This window comes from Cebus imitator, unplaced genomic scaffold (genome assembly GCF_001604975.1).
Source record: "Cebus imitator isolate Cc_AM_T3 unplaced genomic scaffold, Cebus_imitator-1.0 Scaffold1652, whole genome shotgun sequence".
In the NCBI taxonomy this organism is placed as follows: Eukaryota; Metazoa; Chordata; class Mammalia; order Primates; family Cebidae; genus Cebus; species Cebus imitator.
In genome coordinates this window covers 4,724-6,519 of record NW_016108967.1, presented here as the reverse complement: position 1 = coordinate 6,519, position 1,796 = coordinate 4,724, and the positions used below count along the sequence as shown (strand labels likewise).

Sequence of the window (1,796 nt, the reverse complement as noted above, 5' to 3'; positions counted from 1 at the left end):
ATTCTGCAAGCCCTATGACCATGGTCTCACTTGTCTAGGTAACTTACAAGCAAAGGCCGACCCCAGACTTCACCGAAGAACAGTGAATGCCGCAAACTCCAGCTCATCAGCACCAATTTATTCCCATGCTAGGGAGGACTTTGATTCACTCTACAGAAGAGCCAACCATTCAGAGAGACAATGTCTTGTTGAAACTATACAGGTGACATTTAAAGTGTTAATTACCATTTTTACAAGAATCCCTGCTGCTTTCGTGGAGAGGAAGCATCTGATGGCAGGACCCGGCAGCTGTCCACAGTTCGTGGCTGACATTCGAAGGCTGGGAAAGGTCCGTCTTGAGGTCTACTTGATTTTCACTAGTCCTTACCAAGTCAGAATTAGGTTGAGTTGTGGGGCAACTGGCATCCTTATGGATAACTGATGGATTTGGTTTGTTGAAAGTGTTAAATGACATTTGTACTAAAGCTTCATTGATGAAGAATGCGTTTTCATGACATAAGTTCTCAGATCGATTAAGTTCTATTACCTCCGGGCCATCAGGAAGAAATGCCGCGGGCAGAAGGATGTGACATTACAAAAAAGGAACAGGCTTTGTACAAAAAAAGTCGGTCCTGGCTCAGCCTCCGACCCGGGTAGTCTGGAGCCTGCTGGGAGAGCGGTGGCCTGTGAGAGGTGGGTCGTGGATGGGATTAGGGGAGGTGGGAGCTATTTTAACTGTCTGGGCCCTCTCCTGTGCAGGCGTGGGCATCCCCCGGGGTGGCGGAACGAGGGCGCTCCTTCCAGCTTCCGAGTCTGGCCAGCCTGGGTGCGGGGCGCCGCCCCCGAGACACCCGAGGGATTCAGTACTCCCTGGTTCCCTGGACCGTGGAGGTTCGCGCGTAGTGGCGGCGAGAGCCTGTCTCTTGTGGCTCAGCGCCGTGGGGAGGTTGACGCATACTTGCGGAGGTCGCACCTGGGCGTGAGGAGGAGAATGAGGAGGAAGGGCATGAGCCGAGCCTGAGGAATCCGTGGTCCCGACTCTACACTCCAGGGTGGCCCTTGGGTAGGGTGAAATCCCTGTCTTTGTCCTCGTTCCCCACCTTGGTGTGGGTCACTGGCTGCAGGATGAACTGTCGCTCGGAGGTGCTGGAGGTGTCAGTGGAGGGTCGGCAGGTGGAGGAGGCCTTGCTGGCTGTGTTGCACACGGTGCTCCTGCACCGCAGCACTGGCAAGTTCCACTACAAGAAGGAGGGCACCTACTCCATTGGCACCGTGGGCACCCAGGATGTCGACTGTGACTTCATCGACTTCACCTACGTTCGTGTCTCTTCTGAGGAACTGGACCGCGCCCTGCGCAAGGTTGTTGGGGAGTTCAAGGATGCGCTGCGCAACTCTGGTGGCGATGGGCTGAGGCAGATGTCCTTGGAGTTCTACCAGAAGAAGAAGTCTCGCTGGCCTTTCTCAGATGAGTGCATCCCATGGGAAGTGTGGACGGTCAAGGTGCACGTGGTAGCCCTGGCCACAGAGCAGGAGTGGCAGATCTGCCGGGAGAAGGTGGGCGAGAAACTTTGTGAGAAGATCATCAACATCGTGGAGGTGATGAATCGGCACGAGTACCTGCCCAAGATGCCCACACAGTCGGAGGTGGATAACGTGTTTGACACAGGCTTGCAGGACGTGCAGCCCTACGTCTACAAGATCTCCTTCCAGATCACCGATGCCCTGGGCACCTCCGTCACCACCACCATGCGCAGGCTCATCAAAGACACCCTTGCCCTCTAAGCCCACCCGGTCCCCGGGAGCTCCTCCATGGCTCC

At 55.6% G+C, this 1,796-nt stretch overlaps 1 protein-coding gene across 1 annotated transcript; it reads left to right on the top strand.

Moving 5' to 3' along the window:
• Positions 1–612: 612 nt before the first annotated feature.
• On the top strand, positions 613–1,784 carry LOC108299074 (autophagy-related protein 101-like). The gene has a single exon (XM_037735956.1). It carries the CDS (start codon positions 1,105–1,107, stop codon positions 1,759–1,761), a length of 657 nt encoding a protein of 218 aa, XP_037591884.1. The 5' UTR covers positions 613–1,104; the 3' UTR covers positions 1,762–1,784.
• The last annotated feature ends 12 nt before the right edge of the window (positions 1,785–1,796 follow it).

Bases quoted from the DNA above. Each gene is read 5' to 3' on its own strand.
- LOC108299074 (XM_037735956.1), top strand. From the start codon at position 1,105: ATGAACTGTCGCTCGGAGGTGCTGGAGGTGTCAGTGGAGGGTCGGCAG.